Source organism: Phaseolus vulgaris, chromosome 10 (genome assembly GCF_000499845.2).
Source record: "Phaseolus vulgaris cultivar G19833 chromosome 10, P. vulgaris v2.0, whole genome shotgun sequence".
In the NCBI taxonomy this organism is placed as follows: Eukaryota; Viridiplantae; Streptophyta; class Magnoliopsida; order Fabales; family Fabaceae; genus Phaseolus; species Phaseolus vulgaris.
Window position 1 is genome coordinate 43,368,940 of NC_023750.2, and position 21,365 is coordinate 43,390,304.

A 21,365-nucleotide genomic window follows, 5' to 3' on the forward strand; every position below is an offset into this window, starting at 1 on the left:
ACTACCAGATAGTTGAGAAGATCGACATGGTCGAATGACAAAAAAAAATGAGTTTCTTAATCCAAACATAGTTGAGAAGATCGACATGGTCGACTGACAAAAAAAAGTCAAATGAGTTTCTTAATCCAAACATAGCTCATAAACTCACACTTAATTATAGTTAAGTCAGTTTAGTTGTAGATGGTGATTAAGGTACGATTGGACGTTATTTGGAATTCACGAACAGATCCATAACATCTAAGGCTCATCCAAAAGGTATGAATACTAAAGAAAGACAAGCGTCAAAGGTAATTTTTCTTTCTCGACTCACTTGCATATTATACTCGAACTAACTTGATCGTCAAAGTACATTTACAAGTTTCTCCCACTCATTCGACGAAAGAAAAAACCAATCAGAAACCACTGCACTTGAAAACTGAAAGAAAAAACCAATCAGAGACCACTGCACTTGAAAACCGTAAAGATCGAAAACAAAATAACAGAACGAATCACTCTAAAAGAAACCCGACCTTATAAAAATAATATACTTTAAGTTAATTTTTGAATTAAACTCTCGTAAAATAAAAAACATTATTAAAAACATTATTGATGTTGGAAAAGTAAAACTTGTTACCTATTAATATTTACCTTCAGCATTCAATCATTTTTTTTTATTATTATTATAAGATTATAATGGGTTGGAATGTAATTATTATAATTTTGGATTATTTTGATGTGGTGTTGTTGGACATTTAATAATGGACATGTTTCAACCATCGGTTAGCAAAAGAAAAGGTTAGGTATACACAATGACAACATCGCCGCCGAATTGGACCGTTGCTTTCGTTATGTTTCAATGTTCCTAAACCCAACATTTTGTTTCCCATCTAGGTATCTCTTTTCAAGAAGAAGAAGAAAAAGTACAATGATTTCACATTTTATTCTACATATTAATTCTATTATAATTATATTTATTAAATATTTAATCAACATTTTTATTGTCCTAACATTTTTGTGATACATAACAAAGTAATAAATATGATTTTTTATGCATATAAATGTTAACTTTTAACACAATGTGTTTAAAAACATCAAAGTTAGCTTCTTTGGAAACAAGAAATAAGGATTTCTATGCATATAAATTTTAATTCTTATATAATAAAAATTATTATTTTGTTGAAAAAAATATGAAAGTTATCTTTTTTTTCTTCGAGTTCTTCCCATTTATGGATCATTGTCAACATAGCTTTAGACTACTATCACAACCTACCCAGTTGAAACTGAAGTACAAAAGAACATGTGAAAACACAGGTTTGAATCTCAATGAAGTAACAGAAAAATCTTATTACTACAATGGAGAGAAAAATCAAACTTTCATAATCTACAATTCAGAACTTTTTTTCAAAGTAATGATACAGCACTGAAACTTGCACATCATCTTGTAGTGTAGTGCAAGGGCTATTCTTGGCAAAAATGGTGGCATTGATTCTGGTGTTCCATTTAGGATTCACAGAAGTCAATAACATGCATTAGAAATCTGTATTCAATTCCTTGTCAGAGACAAAAGCAGGGTTAACGAGGACCAAGTTTAGGGCATCCCTGAGCAAGAGGCAGGTCCATGTTGTCCACAGTTCTGAAAGTTCTAGGTACCATCTTATCAACATACAGAGTTCCCTCCAAGTGATCACATTCATGTTGTAAAATCCTGGCCTGCCACCCAGATGCGTTTATTTTGATTGGCACACCATAGCGATCCAAACCTGTGACCTCAACATCAAGGGATCTTTCCACCAGTGCTCTAAACCCATCAACACTGCATAATGTTATAACCATTTCAGATGTATGTGGTACTGTAGATGAACAAGTTGGAAGAAATCTCATTCACTATGGCATGAGATTAATAAGATATCTCACTATAGTGCTGCACATGTCACTTTGGGAACTGCAGCCATGTTCAAGCATTATACTCATGGTACCTCACAATTAACAAATTTCTATTTTGGAATGCTTGAAGTTAGGATATCCACAAAGCTCCTGAATATTAGACATCAAACTACTAAAACAAACAAAATACAGGTTGACTTCAGGATACATAAGGCTAATAAGCCAGATTTGAACAATAATATATCAAACATTCAGACCAGTATTTAAAATTTTGAAATCATTAATGTATCTTAGCAAAGTAAGTTTTAAGCATAATCAAACTCTACAAAACCAACTTGTAAAATCAAGTTTACATCCACTTATATACTATAATTTTGTCATATACGAAATCTCCAACACAACTCGTCATACCAAGGAGATCAGGCGTGGAAATAGAAAGAGATCCGATAATGGGTGACATGATAAAACTCAACTAATTTTGCTGGAATAAACTCCGAATGACTCTAGTACCATATTTAAAAAATGAATTTTAAACTTAAGTTGAAGTTTACACCCACTTATATATTGTAATTTGGTTATATCTCCACATGATGTAAAATCTTCAACAATGTATGTGCCAACAATCATTTTTTAAGATAGTTCTATCAAAGCAACTACTACTACTATGCATTAGTAATACACTTTTAGCCATCAAGCAAAAAATATAAACCCCTGGCACATAATCTTTCAAGCAATTTAATGAAGGCATATACGCACTTTAATAGACTGCATTAAGCAAAATCATTAGATAATGTCAAATTGTTTGCCTGCATCTTAGAATTAGGTCTTGTTATAGTAATTGAGAGAAGTGGTGCATTATATTGCTCTCAGATAAAAAGAAAATAGCCATTTCCCCAAAAAGGACCAATAGCCTAGAGAGAGTTAGTGCAACAAATGTTTTAGGCATACACAAATTTCCAAGTGTAAGAAGAAGTATACAATAGGTTCTACTCTCAGATAGTGAATTTATAGTCTAGCAAAGACAAAGCACACACCTCAAGCACCCTTCAAAAAATAGAGCAGTCTTCTTGGTCTTCTTCTCTAGCTTGGGATTCAGGATGACCTGCCTCAAGAAAACTAATGAATGATGTATTAAAGTAACAGACCTTAGGGAAAAACTGTAGATTTAAATTAAATTATCTCCTTTTCTCTGCATATGAACATACCAAAAGATCAAAAGGCCTTCTATCTTGAACTTTAGCCTCTTCCTTCGGTACATAACTAATATACTCTTTGGTATCTTCCAAAACAATTATCTGCATAAACGAGAAGACAATGAAATATATTTCCACACAGCTCCACATTGTGCAGTGACATCAGAATATTCTAGCACAATAAACCTCATTGCTTTGAACTATCAGCATATTGTTAAAAAAGTAAAGCAACCATTTTTCAAGGTAAGCCTTCAACGCACTTTCTTATTACAGGAATGGCAGAACATTGTACAAATGAGATGCACAATTTGACTTTCAATTGTTCCACACTATTATTGTAACAAGTATGAAGTAACTTCATCCTAACTTTGCCGCTATCTTCTCAAAATAAGTAAACCGATATGAGATCATCAATGTGTGTGGGACTATATATATATTAGGGTGTTCCAATATGGGTCTGATAGCAAGTGACCTGATAAGTCAAATAAACAATCACTAAAATAGGCTCCAATATGATATTAAGAAGTTGATTTTAAGTCAAACTCAACCTTATAAAATCGATTTGATTTATAAGGAGTGAATTTTAAACTTAACTCAATCTCATAAATCATCTTATAAGGTTACTTATATGCTATAAAATATCTTAATTTCTAATAGAAATGGAATGTGGAAGCGAATTTTTATTATTAAAAACATGTATTTAACTTAATTAAAACAGGTAAGTGAAGAGAAATACACAAAATGGGGAACCTATAAAACAGAAAATTAGGAAAAATGGAACAGACCCTGAAAGGAATTCCAATCTGGGGAGCAGCTAGACCAACTCCAGGAGCATTCCTCATGACCCTAATCATGTTATCAATGATATTCTGCACTTTCTCCGAATTTATCTCATTGGGATCAACTTCCCGAGCGGGCTCGTGAAGAACAGGGTCACCGGCTTTGACAGTGTCAGGTAAATTTGTCTTCTTGGTGTCTGCTCCAAGACCCAAAAACCACCCTGCTCTGGCAGTGCAAGTTTGGGAGGATGCTGATTTCCAACGCAATGGTGGCCTTGCAATGGGAACTGTGGATAATGGGGTTGCAGTTGCGCGCCAAAAGATGGAATTTTGAGGAACAGGCATGGGAAGCACGCGGTGCAAGTGCAAGGCCTCCATGCCCTTTTTCACAGTTTGTGCAGATTGTTATGCAAATCTTCACCACCAAGCACCACCCCAAAGGGACTGTTTATGGCTTCTGCTGTTTTTGGACTCATTAGACAACATATGACTGTTTCTTTTTGGATAACATAGGGGCAATTTCTTTCTCCACCTTCATATTATTAATCTTTCAATTCTGAAATTTTTTGAAAAAAAAATGTAAGATTTTCTTTTTTCATGTGTAAAATTATATTTCAAATTCCGAACCAGAATTTCATAATAAAAAAGAATGGACTTAAGGTTTTCAATGAAAAAGATGAAAAAAAGAGCAACATTGTCGGTGAAAGAAAAGAGTATAGGGGTGCAGGAAGAAATGGGCTAACATATGAATGGGCTCACTCACTATTTTCCAATCGAAAGGACCGGACCAAGAGGAACTGTTGGGCTTTCTAGTTATTGACTTTTTCTACCTGCATCTTCATAGGTTCTTACCTCGATACAAAACATGAAAATACCTTTTTATTCTTCTTGTGTTACCCTATAGAGTAGTTTTCGAATTATGTAATATGACACGCATTTGAAAGAAGACTTCCAGATTACATAATCTATAAACTAAAAAAGACTTTCAGATTATGTAATTCGAAAATTAATCATGCATATGAAAAAAAGGCTTCCAGATTACGGAATCCATAAGCTAATTACAAATTTAAAAAAAAAATTCAAATTAAGTAATTCAGAATATTTTTTAAAATAAAAAAATTATGGAAGTAAGAAAGAACATATGAAAGGAAACAACCATAGTTAGGCCTAAAAATTCATTAAATCAAATTTTATGGTGTAACTATCATCAATTTAGTAGTTGTTATGGTTACTCTTTTTAGTTTGGTATGATAAAGGTCTTTCTCTTTAAAATTATAATTTATTAGAAAGTAAATTTTAAGTTTAATTTAATTTTATAAAATCAATTCATAAAGTAAAATATATATTTATTTATATATTATAAAATATTTTTATCTTTTTATTTTATATAGATACCAATACCATCTTTATCATAATTTTGAAGGCTTCTTGAAAAAATGCCCCAAAAACCCTTTTCCATCTTCCTTATAGGAGGATCTATCATCTGCAGATAAATAATGGATATGGATTAAAGTGAAAACAGGATAGAGTCCAAGTCATTTTCATATGTTTATAATAACATGCCAAATCAAATTTCATAGTTAAAAGGAATAAAAAGAAGAAGAAAAACCAGAAGCTAGTTAAACCATTTTCAGATTTCAAACACGTTACTGATAGATTTACATGCATATGTACAAAAGTTGCTTTGTGTTTCCCTGCCATTTTCCCTTCAAGAATCTTCCATTTGTTGGCTAAATAGCCACCACCAAATGCCAAGAAACAGCATAAAGCCACTTTTCTTCATTGGGATGTTAGCTATAAAATAATCAACATAGCTTATACCTTTAGATTTTTGACATTTCCACAACTGCATGCATAGAAATCTGGAACTTCTGCAAACCCCATGATCATAATGAATTCCACGTATGTAAGGATAATCACATAAACGAATCATGCTACAGTTCTTCTACTTTTCTTGGGAGGAACTTCTTTAATTGCATGCTTTGTACCTATCTTCTCTGAGTTAGGCAGGTAGGTGCAGATACCAGAGTTGCAGATTATAGTTTATTACTTTTAAGAACACATGCAGCAGAAATTATGACACATACTTGTGTATGTTTGTTTTTAATGTATATGTTGCTAATTAATGTTGCTATGTTGATGATTATCTTATGGGATCTGAACCTGTCATCAATGCAGAAAATAAACACATTAAAGGTTTGTAAAATATTATAACAAAGATCTCTAATTACATCTTAATCAATTCAGAAAAGAAAAATAGTCTATAATTAGTTACATTTTAATTAATTCATGGAAAAAAAATTGAAACTGGAAACTTTTAAAATAAAATAAAAGTAATTGAAGAACTTAGTTGTAATGGCTAAATACATGATTAAAAAATATTACAGAATAAAAAGTGGATATTGGCCATGACTGTGAAGATGCACAATTAATTAAACATATCAATATTTTGTTGGTTCCAGTTCTACTTTATCTGTTTAAATAAAAAAATTATATTTGAATATTGTGTATAAAAAAGTATAATTGAAAGGGGTGAGATTCATTAAAGATGATTATCTTTGGATTCTTCCATAAAATTAATTATTAAAAATTATAAATATTTTAAAGTGACTTAACTATTTTTTTTTTATATAACACTAAAAAAAACATGAAATAGAAATCAATTTTAAAGAAAAAAAAAGATTTATTGTTATATTAACTAAATTAGAGACATTTTAGAAACTAAAAAAAATAGTTTCTAAATTAATTTTTATCATTAATAAATGGTTTCTAAACTAGTATCTAATTAGCAACCAAAGTTTTAACTACTCATTATTTATATTTTAAATTTGGTAGCAAAAACCTTGTTGCTAATTAGATACTAATTTATAAATTATTTAATAATAATAAAAACTAATTTAGAAACCAATTTATTTTAGTCTCTAAAATGGTTTCTAATTTAATCACCATAGCAGCTAATTATTTTTTGTCTCTAAAACTGATTTCTATTTCATGTTTTTCTTTTAGTGTAATATATTTTATTAATTACTTTTAATTACCTAAAAACGACTATTAGTTTTTTATTTGTAATATAGTAATAGTTTTCAACAAAAATATTTTTTTTTTTTTATAATTGTTCAAATCAATTGAGAAAGTAAAAGCATATGTTAAGTTTTTAACATTAATTTGTCAAAGTTCTTAATCTGTCAATGGTCTTAAAGGCACACTAGATTCTCTATATACAACAATTAACTAAAGTTGCAGCAATATTATTTGACTCATCAAGCAAGAATCTTTGAAGGGCAATGAAATCATATCTTAAACAACACTAAGAAAAATTGAATTTTTTTTGTTACAACCAGAAAATATATGCACAAGGTCATTCATTCACCATTAAAAAGTAGAATGGAATCACAGAATATAAGATTTTCATGAAAAAAAAAGACAAAACTTAAACAGGAAAGTTCTATAAACCCTAAACCTACCAAGACCTAAATTTTGGCTGCTTGAAAGTTCTAAGCATCTTTTAGTTATATGTTTGTGACCTATCTTTGACTTTGAATAGTGAAAAAGATGAGAAAGAGAAAAGAAACTATATATACATATTCCCTTTTGCTTGGTATGTGTATATATAAGGAAGCAGAGATGAGGTTACAAAGCATCAATATTCCATTGAATATATTTGTAGCACAACACTGACAGAAGCAAGAACAATGGGAAGAAACTACATGAAGCATGAAGCTTTTCCAAGGGAAGAGAAGAAAGAGAGAGATGCAAAGAAGGTAGAGAAGATGGCAACAGAAGACATCAATGCCAGTGCTGATGCCTTCATCAAGAACTTCAGGCACCATCTGCTACTTCAGAGCCTTCAATCCATAGACAATCACAGGGAACACTAGCTTCATCATAAGTATATGTCAAGAATAAAATAGTTCCATGTTCTTATGCCTAATAAATTCATTCATGCATAATGTTATGCATCTTTTTTCTGTAAATTGTGTTCATTGTTTTTATGCACAAACCATGTATTTAGACATATAAGTGTTTTTTATCTCTTTCTCCCCCTCCTTTTATTTATGGTTAGAGATCCCACATCAATTAAATATTAAGACATTTCATAGTATATAACTGGATGTAAGTTTTATCTTATAAGTTGATTTTATGAGAAATTTTTCATTTCTTCCTATCTCTTCTTTTTTTTTTCTTCTGATTTGTTAAGTACAGGGGAAAGTTTAATGATTATTCACAAAAGATAAATTAGATAATAAATAATTAGTGTATGTTTAATCGATTAAACTAACCCTGATTAATTGAAGGGTCATAGATTACTCTGTTTCAAGTGATGCAAAAATCGTCATATATAATAAGAAAGTTAAAAATAATATTATGCGTGGCGTAATAATTAGTTTTTTTTTTTACTTTGATTTAATATTTACTGAAATAGTATTTTTCGACACTATTTTATTTCAAAGAAATTATATGATTTTTTATTTTATTTTTATAAATGTAAATGAAGTCGTATTAATACAAGTTCAGAATGATTCGTCTTTTTAAAAATACGGAAGTGAAGTAGTTATTTGAGGTTTGATTTTATATATAAAGGGTAGTATTTAAATTTTAAAAAATAATAAATGTGTGATATTTTTTAATCATGCAATTTATTAAAAATTGAAAATTAATTTGTTAAAATATTAAATGTAAATTACTTTGAGTGTAATCGTTGCTTATCTTGAGAATGTACGAATTTATTTTTTACCAATTGCATTCACACTAATAGAATTTAATATTTTTTTTAAAAAAAATTAGGATCTGAAGCACGATTATAGTTTAAAAAAATATAAAATATAATCAATCTTTCTGAAATAGTTTTGGATAAGACAATAATATATTATTTATGTTGTATATAGGGTTAATTTTTTGTATGGAATTTTTTTTAAATTTAAGAATAGTGTATTTTAGGTTGGGCAAAAAATTGTGTCTTGTTTTGAAATATTAACCAAGTTAGGCCAAAATTTATTTGAAACGGCGTTTGAATGGGAATAAGTCAACAGAACACCTAACAATTTTGTATCAAGCCAAAAAAGGGCATTTTCTGAACGGACTACAAATTTTTCAGCTTATATTGAACCAATATATCATTTAGACCTGTTTCAAAAATAAAAAATAATAACAATCCAATAAATTTAAATAAAATATCAAATATTTATTTTTAAAATTTAAGTCATATTAATAAAATATTCTAATTTTAAATACAATTATTTGATATATATATATATAATAAATATAAAGTGTAATATATATATGTTTAAAAATTAACAATATATTTTTAAGTATAACTATTATTTTATAAAATAGGATTGTTTCATAAAATTGTTGCATTAAGAATAAATTCTAATTTAATACTATACTTATGCAGATAGATAAGGTATACATATGAAATTCGTGGATCAAAATCGTATAATTATTGAAGTCAATAATCAGATGGTCAAGAGGGTCGACTAGTCGATGGTCTTTCAACTACTTAAATTCAAATAGAATCTTTAAAACGTTATTTAATCATAATTAAGTCAATTTATTTGTAAATCATAATTAAGATATAATTGAATCCTCTTTTAAATTTTACGTGTGGATCTATGACAATAAATATTCATGTAAAAAGTATAAATACCATAGACAATAAGTATCAAATGTAATTTTATTCTCTCAACTCTTACATTGTATATTCTATTCGGACTAATTTGATCGTGGAATTATCTTTTGTAGATTTTTCCACCATCATTCATCGAAGTGGAAGACTCGAATTGAATTGTACTGTTGAAAATAATAATGATAGAACAAGTTTTTGAGGACCACACATGGAGTTGGTTGAAAATGGGAAATGGGAGTGAAGGAATCAGAAATTGGACCACCAAATCCAAATCCTTTATGCGGAAATACAACAAAGGATACTCATTATTAGGGTTACCTAACATCCAACATTTCTTAATTCTCTTCTTAAAAAGTGTTTCACCCACTTTTCTAATCATTTCATTAATTTATCTTTAAAGGTAAAACTTAGGGTTAATAAAACTAAATGTAACCAATGAATCAATATACATAATTGATTTCGCGTTATTTCTTTCTTTATATTTCTTCCCACTCTTAAAAAGAAAAATCAAATATCTATTCTTTCTCAATCAATATATTTATCCTTTTTTTTAAAATTATATTTCTTCCTACTTATAATTTAGATGTACATGTTATTCAAACTTTCAAGGCTTTCAAATGGATTATGTTAATTAATTACTTACTTTACTTGAAATGATTATTATTATTATAAATGCGTGATTAATATATAGTATATATTATACTATATATATAAGATATTTAGACTTTATCAATAACCAAAATCATATGAATAAAGACATAATTTATTAACCAAATCGATAAAAGATCATGTCACTTTACTTTGTCATTAAAACGTGATAGATATGAAAAGAAGGTGTCGTGTGTGAATTTGCAATATCATTCATTACAAGGTGTTGATACAAAAATGTTTCCAAAGTCATTGTTAAGATATTATAACTTATTATCTTTTTTGCATGATTGTTTTCTAGCATAATAATTTGAGTGGAAGAGGCTCTTTAAAGAATTTACAACTCTACATCAAACACAAGTGTGCATTGTATAAAATAGTTATCAATATATATATAATATTTTTTAATCCCATTATTATCACTAGTGTCATTAAAAAAAACACTGCCAACAAAAATGTCACTCCTCTGCAACAAGTGAAAAGAAACAAATCTTTCCACCGGATAAAAACATAATATATTTGTTTAAGGTGTATAAATTGAATAACAATTATGTATCAAATTATAACTTATTACGAAGTGTATTTAAGCCTAATTCAATTCCATAAAATTGGTTCATGAGATGAGATTTGCACTCACTTATATACAATGATTTGTCCTTATCTCTAGTTGACGTGAGATCTCCAACACACTCTTTCACGTCGAGAGTGACAGCTCGTGCGTGGAATAACATATTATGGGTGGTTCGATAACGGCCCGATAGCGGATAACCTGATAAATTCAACAAATACTCGCTAGAATAGACTCGAAATGGCTCTCATACCATATTACAAAGTGAACTTTAAGCTTAACTCAACTCCATAAAACCGGCTTATGAAGTGAGGTTTACACCCACTTATATACAATGAATTGTCCTTATTTTTAGTTGACGTAGAATCTCCAACATAATTATAAAAAAAATACTGAAATATTTAAATAAATATTTTATCTTTTAAATTAAAAATTTAGTTGGCATATTTTACGTGTTAATAACAAGTGTATTGCTTGCAGAAAAGAATGTTAATCATCGTATGAATTGAAAAAGTGAGCATGAAGAAGGTGAATGAGATACGACACAGCATTGTTTAATGTTGAGTTGGAACAATTATGCTTAATCAAATGACATGGAATGATCTCATTTGCTATCATGTGAATGTGGGTCACTTGATCACAAAGGTACCAAAGCAAAAACTTTACAGAAAACTATATGATTTTAAAATGAAACCAGCAACGCAAACTCCACTTTGGAACATCGTTGGAAAAGCACTACTGTGTTTGGCAAATTGTTTATTATTTGATGATTATGTCACAATGGAAACTGAACAAAAAAAAAGAAACAACATGATAAATTAACCACTCAGCCACATAAAAAGATTAACTACTCCTTTTGTGATCGATCCCTGTGGATATACTCTTAAGATTCACCACATAATTTAAGGATCATGTCATCACAGTTGTTGAAGCATGTTTTGTATCTGCTGCTGCTGATTCTGCATTTTCTCAAGATTCACAAGGGAACATGTTCTTGCCACTTCACCAACCAAGGGAATCACAGGTAAGCTATCACAGTTGCATATCTCGATCATGAAGCCATCAGGGTCGTGGAAGAAGAGTTGGTCCACTTGGATCCCACCTTCCTCCACCGTTGCTCTCACATAAGCAATATCCATCTCCTTCAGCTTCTTCTCCACTGCCCCCATGCTCTCACACTGCTCAACCACAAATCACACATATTATAAATCTCTCTTCATAATAGTGATCTCATCAAAAACTAAGAACTGAAATTTAAGCGTAATACAATCTTATAAAATCGATTTGAAAACCTATATACTATGAAATGTCATAATCGATGACGAAACCTAGAGATTATACGAAACCTATATAATATGAAATATCATAATCTCTAAGTTGATGAGAGATTTTTAACCTACTCTCGTATATGAGATAATATATTACAAGTGGTATAATATATTACAAGTGGTATGATAACGGGCGCATAAGCTCAATAAACAATTATTAAGATAAACTCAAAAATAACTCTGATATCATATTAAGAAACTCAAAAATAATTCTGATATCATATTAAGAAGTGAACATTCATCGTAACTCAACTTCATATAAAATCGGCATATTAGATTTGCAATCAAAACCCTTGAAATCTTGAATACAAGGAACTACAAAACACTTGCCTATGCATAATAACTTTGTTTGTGTCTGTGTGCATTTGGCTTTAAGAGAGAGAGAAAACTCAGAAGTGTAGATAAGTACAAAGAAAAACAATGTTGCACACGGAAAACTCTTCAAAATATCAAAGCAAACTCCCAGTTAATGATAGCTACCTATCACTAAAGTTTGAGTGTGTTTGGTGAACAAGTGGTCATACAAAGCAAGAAGTGATTATGCCTAAAACTGAAAAGGTCATGATTTTGTCTATCTTCTGATACTTTGTTTTTATTATATCTCGGGATTGTTCTCTTTCTTCTCTTAAAGAAATCATTAACAAATCCACATCAATGTACTAGAATTTTGATCTTCCTAGAAACGTGTTCAACTTGATTGAACTTGATTTTCAATTTACAAAATACTCTGACCTGAAAAGATATATGATTATCCTTCGGGTTAATTTCCTTCTTCTTTGGCAACTTTTCTGGGTTCTCTGCTTCTAGCAGATGAATCCCAATACCATAGCCGAATAGCCTGCGAAGTAAACACACAGAAAATGAAAACCCCACCAAGATTATCTGCATAAAGGCATTTTTTTTAGCTGCAAAAAAAGATCTTGATCTTAATGATTCATGATGGTGATGTTGTGTGTGAAACTAATTACCATGCCCCATCAAAATCAAAAGAACCAGGCCTTCTAATGGGGAAAAATCCAAGAACGTTCTGGTAGAAATCCATTGATTCTTCCACTGATCTGCATATGAGGGAGATGTGATTTACAGACTGAAGGCGCAGAGGGTTTTCAACACTGGTGTCCTTCATTGTCAAACAAAAGATCTTTTCAACAAAAGAAAATGAAAAACCAGAGAAAGTGGAAGAAAAGAAAATGGAAAATTGAAATGAAGGTAGAAAGAGTGTCGCAAAAGTAGCATAACTGCTACTGCTCTATATAGAGCCTTTGAAGCCTCTGCTGTGCGCCACGTGTCCCTTTTCGTGGTACGTCTGTCAGATACGTATTTTGTCGATTACATCAACCACTCGATGCTGACTAGGATCTTACCACTGTGTGCCGGTTCATGACACGTGACACTTATCATACACATTTGTTTTTATTCTATAATAAATATTTACTAAAAACTAAAAAAAAAAAACATCAACCCTCTGAATTACAAAACTATTTTTTATTTTATTTTAAAATACTAAAATAACATAGCTGAGATTCTTCTGACAAAGCAAAACTTCAAACCTTAAAATCCGTATATTCTCGATCGCTTCTATATAAAATAAATATTTAATCTATACCTATATATTTAATAAAGTAGTTTTTTAATTTTAAAATTTATTTTATTTAATATCATTCAATTCAAAAAATATTAAATAAAAAATTAAATATATTTATTAATATTTATTGTTAGATGTGGACTATAGGAGTATGTAGATATTGGTACTTTTCTGTTTTAAACTGATCTTCTTTTTAATTAAATAAAAAATTAAAGATATTTGTTATATTCAGTTCTTTTTACTTTCTCTCTTTTCACGTACTTTCTTTTTTTATCCTATTTTTTAAATTGTCTGTGTTCCGGCTAGTTTATATAATAAATTTTTATATTATGTAAATATTTAAATCATAAATTATGAATTTTAATAAACCATATCAGCAAAATAAATACATTTATAATAGTATTCAATCTTGTCGTCGGAAACTTTTGGTTAAAGACGCATGAATGGTACATTATAGTTTTATTGAATAAAGTTAGAAATGGAAAAGTGAATTTGGATTTAATTGAACAATTTTTTATTCTAATAACATTTTATGTGTGTTATCAAGTGAGTTGAGACTAAGAAAACTATTGTCTTTCTCTTTGGTCGGTAGGTCACTTTTTTTTTTCCCGCTTCACCAAACAACTCTCTACCCTTAAATTGTTTTCTCTTCTTTCTTTTCACTAGTCTCTACTCCTTTGCAAATACTCGGTCAGGATGATACCGGTAAAAAACAATTTGATATTCAAGTGAGATTTTGATATTCAATATTCGGTACAATTAATGCGTAATGACAATGTAGTTTTACCTCAAAACTTGTGATTATTTATATGATTATTATGGTTCATGGTTGTTGGACTGAATTAGAATTTTGAATCATAATTAATAACGTATTACTTAATATTTAATCGGTATTTAGTCTTGCTAACCTTCTGTTCGATCCTAATGACTTTGATCATGTCGGTATTAACACCTGTCGTTTGATTCCTGTCAGTACAATGTGAATCCAAAATTCCCTTAAAAAAATTAAGATTAATGTGTAAAGACATGTTTACAATTTTAATGTATAGTTGGAGCAAAGATTATTGAAATTTTATTTCTTGATATTTATTTATATTTATATAAAACAAAATTAATGATGATATCTAAATGATTAAAAATGCAAAGATCTATTATCTTGATAAAAAAAAGTCTGAATTATATTATAACTAATACATGACATTAGTAATGAAAATAAAAAATAGTATTGATTGTTTGAAATTAAATTTTATATTTATATTTAATAATTTAAATTGAATTAAAATTAAATTTTATATTTATATTTAATAATTTAAATTGAAACATAATTAAATTTTAATAATTAATAACTTTTCTAAAAATTATTCAAATTTTATTTAAACAATTTAAAAAAAAAGAACCAAACTGCTAAAAGAATGAACAGAAACAAAATAACTCCTTCTCTAAATCCGTTTCTAACACGGTAACTTATATAAGAATCAAAATGTATTGGACACGGAATTTGGATTGAAATATCAACTAAAAGTATAGAAATATTTTTGTTTATAGTTACGTGTGAAATTAGTAAAGTAAATAATATCTGTCATACATTTTTATATTTAAAATATTTAATAATTTATATTATAATTCATAATAAAGTTTATTGCCTTAAAGTTTTAAGAAATAATTTGTTAACTCCTCTCGTTTACTTTTTATGCATTTCACATTATTTAAAAAATAATATTTTTTCTAGTTTGTTTAGTACTTTAATTTAATTGAAAAATGTCAATCTAATTATAAATTCAATGGTTACAACATATAATTTTTTTCTTCTCGCACGATTTGAACACATTTTCAAAAATGTTTTAAAATGAGAAAAGATGTATGCACTATAGTGTAAATAACTATTAAATTATTCAATTATATTTATTAAATTTTATGCAATCTTTTTTTAAATTTATATTAATATTAACTTTGATCGATTGAGATGGTAATTTTTTTATTTATGAGTATGTAAGTTATAGTGTCTCCATGTATCGCATACTATTCATACTTTGACAGAATCAGAATCTTCTCATGAATAACTCACCTTATTTTTAAATTATTGAACTAAATTTGTTAAATACACCACTGAATTTAATGCACTTAATTTGAAAATAAAAGTGAAACTCTTCTAATCAAATGATGAATCTCTATATTATATTATAAATACAAATTAATTTTAAAAATTAAAAATAATTAATTATTAATTAAATTATATATTATTTATAGAGTAAAAAATATTATTTTTTAAAATAATTTTTATTATTAATAGAATTTATAAAAAAAAATTAAATTAATATTTAATTAATTATTAAATTTATTAATTATTAATTTTAAAATTTAAATAATTAATAGTTATAAATTGATAACTAATTAAATATAAGTTAAAAATTATTTAATTAAAAAAAATTATAGCCTTCACGTGATAAAGTACCAACAAAATAATTTGGCATCATTTTGAATTGACATAAAAGTTAATTTTTTTTATATTAATTAGATTTTAAAATGTGTTGACGGTGGTGTCATGTCATCAACACATTAATATAGTTGATGCCAGGCCAAAAGGTTATGCTCATAATTTACTAAATATCTTTTTTATTCTGTGAAAAAGTTCTATTGGATTCTGTGAAAATATAAAAGAACAATGCTATAATTTTAAAAAAAGTTTAATGGATTATTCAATGAAAATTTATAAAAAAAATTATATTACCATTGGTTTTAACTGTTTTATTGGTTTAATAATATACATTTATTTAGATACTTCTCTTGTTGGATCATCTTTTATTAATATTTTATTTATTTTTAGAAGAATGATATTTTACCTTTTTAGTTTTATTTTAATAAACAAGTTTTAGGAAGAATTCTTCTTAAGTGAGTATTATAATCACTTGTGCGAGAGTTGGTGATTTTAAAATAACTCATAATTATATATCATGCATGTTACTTTGAGACTAAATTATTAAGTACTTATTTTATTAAAAAGAACATTCATACAATAGTAAAAGTAGATAGATATATTAATAGAATAATTACTAACTCTTGAACAATCAAGTAACTATCATTAGAGGTTGATGTAGTTGTTTAGCTCATTTAAATTTTCTTCTCATTTCTACCTTTATATCATTCATTCTTAAGAATGAAAATAAGATCAATTAATTATTTTTTAAGTTCCCTAATCTTAATTGAGACATATTTTTATCGTAATTTACTTTATTTAAAATATTATATATGTATGAAAAAATGTCCATTTCAAGTTGTCAATCATTCAAGTGAATTTCATTAAAATAAAATTACATAAAAATGATAAGATTTTATCTTAGTTAATTAAACACGATGGATAAGTTATTGTAATTTGTTTAATATATATTTAATTCTTATAAATTAAAAAATTAATTACATCATCCAGCCACATACGGTACAGCGAAAATTGATTTAACTTTTCTTTGTATTATCAATCTAAATGCGTATTTTTTAAATGAAGAAGTTTTAGGGTTCATTTATTTATTTATTATGTTATTTTTTTATTATTTTATAAGAAATATTATACCTGTTTATATATATTTTTTTTTAAAAATTTGGTACTTGTTTTTGAACAAAGTTTTCACCACTCTTCCTTTGTATTTTTCCTCCTTCACTTTATACACTCCAATTTCAAATGGTATTTGTAAAAGACATTCTCATACTCAAGTGAGAACTTGGTATTCGATGTTTGGTATTATTAATACAAAATAATGATGTACCTTATTCTTAAAATCGGTGTCTACCTATATGATTATGATGAACTATTTGTTATTGGTTCAGATTATAATTTTTGGATAATGATTAAGAGTGTATTACCTGATGTTTGACCACTGATTAATCTTGTTAGTATTTTATTTAGATATTATGAATTTAGTCGTGTGAGTCATATGAATTTAGTTGTGTGAGTCAGCCTTAATCATACATTTTGAGGTTTCCAACTATCTTATTATGACGGATCAATATAGTATTTATATAATTTAAAATTATACCTAATAGACTTAAAATAATATATTACAACCTAAGTTCATTTCTTGTATATTATTACTAAATTTGAAAAGTGTTATCTCTTGAGAAAGGGGAGTTTGGTTGGCAAAAGTTGGTTCCATGAGAAACAACACAACCTGTTCATATTTTTTTTTTCCTGAAGAGAAAATCTTTGTCTTTTTTTTGGTGCACCATAAATAATTGTACAAGGAGAGAAGCATGTTTATGTTTTTTTCACCTTTTTTTCTCCTAATGGTAGATCCATGTCTTTTGTTTTCGATGAAAATTTAACCATTAAGGGCGTGTTCGGGACAGCAAAAAAAGTAAATGAAAAATAGTGAAAAAAATACAAGTGTTTAATTTAGGCATCTAACTGTATGACAGAATTGTTAAATCTAAAAGGTATCCAAACAAGACACTAGAGTGTTAATTATGGATCGGTTCCTTTTAAAGGAAAAAAAAAACAATTTAGTGATTATTTGTAAAAGTAAATTCATGTTCTATAAAAAAATGGTTTAAATAGTTTATAACTTTTTTACGGATATTTTTTAATTGTTTTGGAAACAAATAATAACAAACACATGAGAAGCCATTTTTAAAAAAACAAAAGTAATTATTTGATTTAAAAATTGCACAACTAGTCTCTATAAGGTACGGCTGTGGATAATTTAATTACATATAAAGAGGAGGAATAATTGAAATGGAAACAAGAAATAGCAGGTAACAGGTATTATGTATAAAAAAAATTATTTTATTGTTTATAATTTCAAATTAAATCAATATCACAACAATATATTTACATAGATCTATCTTAAGGCTTTTATATATATGCTTAAAAAATATATATTTTTTAGTTCAACCTTCAATTTTGTATATTATATGTTCATACTTAATTCAATTATTCTAGGATGCTTTAAATTAATGGGTTTAGGATTAAATGTGAATGATGGAATACATACAAAATAAGAAAAAAGAAAAAATATATTTTTAAATATAAAACTAAAATTTAAAGATTAGTGTTGCTTCAATAACTTTATTACTAGAGAATATAGATAACAATCTTAGGAGATATCCTGATTTGCGTCAAGAAATACGAAGGAAAAAAAGTTCAAACACACTTTTTATTTTTTTACAATTTTCTCTTAAATTATTAGAGAGAGATTAGACTCTTTTATTTTATTGTATATAAGTGGGTGCAAACCTCAACTTCATGAACCAATTTTATGGAGTTGAGTTATACTTAAAGTTTACTTCTTAATATGGTATCAAAGCCATTTCAAGTATATCTTAAAAATCCTACATCAACTAGATATTATAGTATTTCATTATATCCTTCCACAAACCAAATTACAAATACAAATTAAAGAATTACAATTTATTATTATGCATAGTGGAGTTTGGTGTTTATTATATTACTTAAGAGAATCAATCACATCATGAATCCTAGTTCATCTGAAGAACCGAACTGAATGAATTGGGACCACAAATATGGAGTGGTCCATGCATTCTCTCATCATCTTTTTAGAGGATACCAACCTATCTCACACTGCTTTTTCCTTTTTATTCACTCCAAAACAACTCTGCATCTTCGTTTACAACATTCCTTATCAAGTACCAAATGTTGGTTCGTCCACTTTTTCCATATTTCCTCCACCCTTCGTTTCGTCCTAAATGGTAAGCATTTCATCAAACGTCTTATCTGCATAATACATTTCCTACTTGTGTCACCATCAACGCTCACAAATTAGGTTATTCTAAACCCCCATTACATATAAATAAATATAAATAAAAATTCATATATTTTGAGAACTGTGCACCAAATTATAACCAAAGAGAAAAACAACTTTTTATTAAGTATAAATCTAGGTTTTACATGTTTGATTAATACTTAATTATAATCAATATTTATTCTTCTCATATTAGGATTGAGAGAATTATTATCTTCTTTTTTGGTCGTCCTTTTGTAAATTCCTAGTTCGAATAGTATCTGCAAAAGGCATTAAAGTAAGATTTCGGTATTCGGTGTTGAATGCAATTAATGTGGGATGATGACGTACCTTATTTATATGATTATTATGAGCAATTTGCTATTGGGCCGGATTATAATTTTGGATCAGAGCATAGTATCTGATGCTTAATTACTGTTTGGTGCAGTTAATCTTTTATTAAGTTTAACGAAATCTGGTCATATCATCGATCGACACGTTGAGACCTCCATCTATCGTCTTATAGCTATCGATACACTTGCTCCCAGACTCGAGAGGTTTGAACTTGAAGAATTTATTTGTGACAGTTGCACTTACCACTAATAAATATAAATTTAAGTTTTGTATGTTTGATTAATACTTAATTATACTCAATATTTATCTACAACTAATACTAACTTTCTACGTGGAATGACTGTATATCTACTCACAAAATTGATCTATAATACAAAAAAATAACTTATTTTTTAAAACTTTACACTGTTAGTGTTGGAAGAATTGTCTGGGCCTTGTCGTGAACCGTTTGGACCCGTTCTGCACCCAGATTCCTGCGCGTGGGCCCACCCTGAGCCCATAATGGTTTCAGACTAATATTATTGTTCTTTTCATGTCACATTTCGATTTTGTGAAGATATTCTGTTCTTGGAATGTAGTAACAACAATAAAGTGAAATACAAATTCATGCATCATAGAATAAAAAAAATCTTTGACTCTTATTTTATGGCTTGAAAAAATATCTTTTAAGGATAAAAAAGTCACATGTCTATAACACTAAATATATATGATGATGGGGAACTTTTTGTTCCATGCCCATTTAAAAAAAAAATTAATTTGAAAAAAAAAATCTCATTCTCTCATACACAAAATACAATTAACTTAACTTATTTGATATTTTTTAATTTGTCTATACCTTTTAACTTAACTTATTTTATTTCTATATGTAAATTAAATTTTAATTTGTTTAATATCCATAACTATAAATAACATTAGTCACGGTTTAAATTACTCATTCTGAACCTAAAATGCAATTTAGATTTAAAACATACATTTCATTATAACTCACAACACAGTTAACTACATCAATATTTATTTATTACAGATTTTAATTATATAAAGTAAAACATCCATCGTGTACCATGGATGAAATAAAATATTAGTCTTTATTCGTTCTAAATTCTCACATTTCATAAAAATAATGTAATTTTATTAGTTCATTAAAAATTAAGATCAATTGCTTTTAAAAAATTAACAAAATTAAAGAAAATATAATCTAAGAAAAGACATATGTCTAAAATTATATCTTTTGTAACCACGATATCATTAAAACAAAAATTTCATCTTACAAGATACAATATAAATAGTATGCTCTAATTTATTTATGATCTAGAATTTAATTTAGATAATTTTTTTTTCAAAAGACACAAGTTGTTATTATTTCAGGCAAATCAATATTGGTTATGTGGGGTTATTTTGATTATATATTGTAATTTTTATTTAAAATATTATAAATTATTTATAATTTTGAAACGTACACATGTATTTTTCTCTCTAAAATATCATTTTTAACCATTTTAATATTTGAAATTTCCAATTGAAGGTATTAGATTTTATTGAGAAAAAAACTAAACCAAAATTTATATATTAATAAATCAAAACTTATATATTAATAAAAACGATAATCTATATTATTAATAAATTTTTTTAATAAAATACTAGATGAAGTTTATAATATTAATAAAAATACTTTATATGAACAAAATCTAAATT

At 27.6% G+C, this 21,365-nt stretch overlaps 2 protein-coding genes across 2 annotated transcripts; both read right to left on the minus strand.

Annotated features, from left to right (window-relative positions):
• Positions 1-1,291: 1,291 nt before the first annotated feature.
• LOC137819050 (peptide deformylase 1A, chloroplastic) lies at positions 1,292-4,471 on the minus strand. The gene is made up of 4 exons (XM_068622774.1): positions 3,842-4,471; positions 3,069-3,158; positions 2,898-2,965; positions 1,292-1,792 (listed from the first exon to the last, which is right to left on the minus strand). Exons 1-4 carry the CDS (start codon positions 4,211-4,213, stop codon positions 1,552-1,554), a joined length of 771 nt encoding a protein of 256 aa, XP_068478875.1. The 5' UTR covers positions 4,214-4,471; the 3' UTR covers positions 1,292-1,551.
• A 6,930-nt stretch (positions 4,472-11,401) lies between these two features.
• LOC137818368 (glyoxylase I 4) lies at positions 11,402-13,234 on the minus strand. The gene is made up of 3 exons (XM_068621745.1): positions 12,974-13,234; positions 12,738-12,843; positions 11,402-11,855 (listed from the first exon to the last, which is right to left on the minus strand). Exons 1-3 carry the CDS (start codon positions 13,129-13,131, stop codon positions 11,595-11,597), a joined length of 525 nt encoding a protein of 174 aa, XP_068477846.1. The 5' UTR covers positions 13,132-13,234; the 3' UTR covers positions 11,402-11,594.
• Positions 13,235-21,365: the final 8,131 nt, after the last annotated feature.